The sequence below is a fragment of the Myotis davidii genome, unplaced genomic scaffold (assembly GCF_000327345.1).
Source record: "Myotis davidii unplaced genomic scaffold, ASM32734v1 scaffold120, whole genome shotgun sequence".
NCBI classification, from domain to species: Eukaryota; Metazoa; Chordata; class Mammalia; order Chiroptera; family Vespertilionidae; genus Myotis; species Myotis davidii.
The window spans coordinates 2,479,003-2,481,030 of NW_006294778.1; the positions used below are offsets into that span (position 1 = coordinate 2,479,003).

General features: G+C 46.5%; 1 protein-coding gene across 1 annotated transcript in view; it reads right to left on the reverse strand.

Moving 5' to 3' along the window:
* POLR3B (polymerase (RNA) III (DNA directed) polypeptide B) overlaps positions 1-1,079 on the reverse strand; it is a 103,890-nt gene extending 102,811 nt beyond the window's left edge. The window contains exon 1 of the mRNA XM_006769338.2: positions 645-1,079. Coding sequence (XP_006769401.1) covers positions 645-716 — 72 coding nt within the window. The 5' untranslated portion in view covers positions 717-1,079. The remainder of the gene's footprint in view (positions 1-644) is intronic.
* Between the last annotated feature and the right edge of the window lie 949 nt (positions 1,080-2,028).

Below are 2,028 nucleotides of genomic sequence, written 5' to 3' on the forward strand. Positions count from 1 at the left end.
TATATGTATAATAAATATAAATACATATATATATTGCCTTTCTAGAAAAGAAAATGATGTCAACAGCTGAACTTCATGAGGCAGCTGCTACTCCAGGGCAGTTAACCTTCATTTCTGATCATATAATGAAAGCTACGGGGCTACTTCCCAAGAAACACCTAGGCGAAATTCGGAGTGAATTTTTGGGGCGTTTAAAATACTCCTGCAGTCCGACTTTGAATTCCAGGTTGAAAAGGCAAGAATCCTTGGCCTGGCATGGAGACGATTTGGTTTAACCACCACAGGCAGCTGTGGGACCTCACGAAAGGGGCCTACACTCCCGGGCCTCAGTGTCCTCTGTAAGCCCGCGAAGATGGAGTATGTCCCCCACAGGTGGGCGCCAGGACCAATCTTCCCCCAACACTCGAGCGCTGGAAAGGGCCCAGCGCGGGAGATGAACGGGAGAGCGGAGCCGGCGCGGCCCGGGACCGCGAGCGAGCAAGCGACTCGGGGAAGCAAGACCCCCAGTGCAGAGGAGTGAGCATGCGCGAAGTGCTGAGCATCCGCAGAAGCTCCGACCCGCCCCGACCCTCCAGTGCTCTCAGGGTACCGCCTCCTGGGGACGCCTGCCGGCCCCTTCCGTTCCGCGCGTGCCCGGCCTTTACCTCTACAGTCGGTATTGGCGCAGCCAGCTGCTCCGGGGTCAGGTTCCCAAATTCCTCCGCAAGCACGTCCATGCTGCTCACGGCGAAGGAAGAAGCCAACAGGAACCCCACACGCCAGCCTCCGCCGGCTGAAGCAAGCTGCTGCACCCGTGGGGAGCGGTGCGCGTGGCCTAAACCGTCCCCGCCGCGCAGGTTGATGGAAAGCGCGACAGAAAGGTTCCGCCTGCTCCCAGCCTGAACCTGAGGTGGCACCCGGATGTGGCTGAGGCGAAGCTGGGAAACTGCGCCCCCTAGTGTCGCTCGGAGGTCTCAGCGGGTAATCCTAAACCCCACAGGCCTGGTTCATTGCCAGTTAGTTATCCAGTAATTGAGACCAATAGAGCATATTGGTTGTAATTTTAAAAATAATTCAGAGAAAGGGGCAAACGGATAATTTGCGAAACGTGAGCCACCGAGGCAGGGAACTTACGTAATTTAATCCACAACGACACGTTGTATATTATGGAAAAATAGGGAATTTACCAAATGCCTAGTAGTAGGGGAGGGGATTGGGTAAAAAAATATAATACTTGCATGTGATAGAATATTATACAACTATTAAAATGAACATAAAATGAGGAGGTATTAACTCACTTAAGAGTAGAGTACCATAGAACGGTAATTAAGACTGTTAAATTGTAAAAGGTCTGGATATAAGGTCCAGGAATAAATATCAGCACATAGGGAACTTGAGTATGAAAAGATAACATTTTAAATCAGTATGGGGAAAATGAGTTATCTAATAAATGATGTTGGAACAGTTGATTAGCCATTTAGGGAAAAAAAGTAAATCCTATATAGATGAAATTTTAAATGTTAACAAAACATTAGAAGAAAATGCAAGTGAATATATTCATAATATTGTGGTGATGAGGGCCTTTGAGGGTGGGAACACAGTCAGAAATTATAAAGGGAAAATATTCATAGATTTGGCAATATAATTCTAATCGTAGTTTCATGATTCCATTAAAATCTTTTTTTCTGAACAGATTTTTAAAAATCACCATGAATAAGAATTGTCTGGTTTTTTTAAACAAACACAAGTTGATAAAAGACAAAGGCTTGGTTTCCCTAATTTAAAATGAACTCATGCCCTGGCCAAGTGTCCCAGTTGGTTGGAGCATCATTCCATGCACACCCAGCTCTTAGGGAAGGCAGCTGATGATGTTTCTCACATCGATATGCTCTCTGTCTCTCTCTTCCTCTCCCTCTCTCTCCCCCTGCCTTCCTCTCTCCCTTCCCCTCACCCTCTCCCTCTTTCCTCTCTAAAATCAATAAAAACATCCTTGGGTGAGGATCAAAAAAAAAAAAATGAACTCATGCAAATAAATAGGAAAAAAGTATC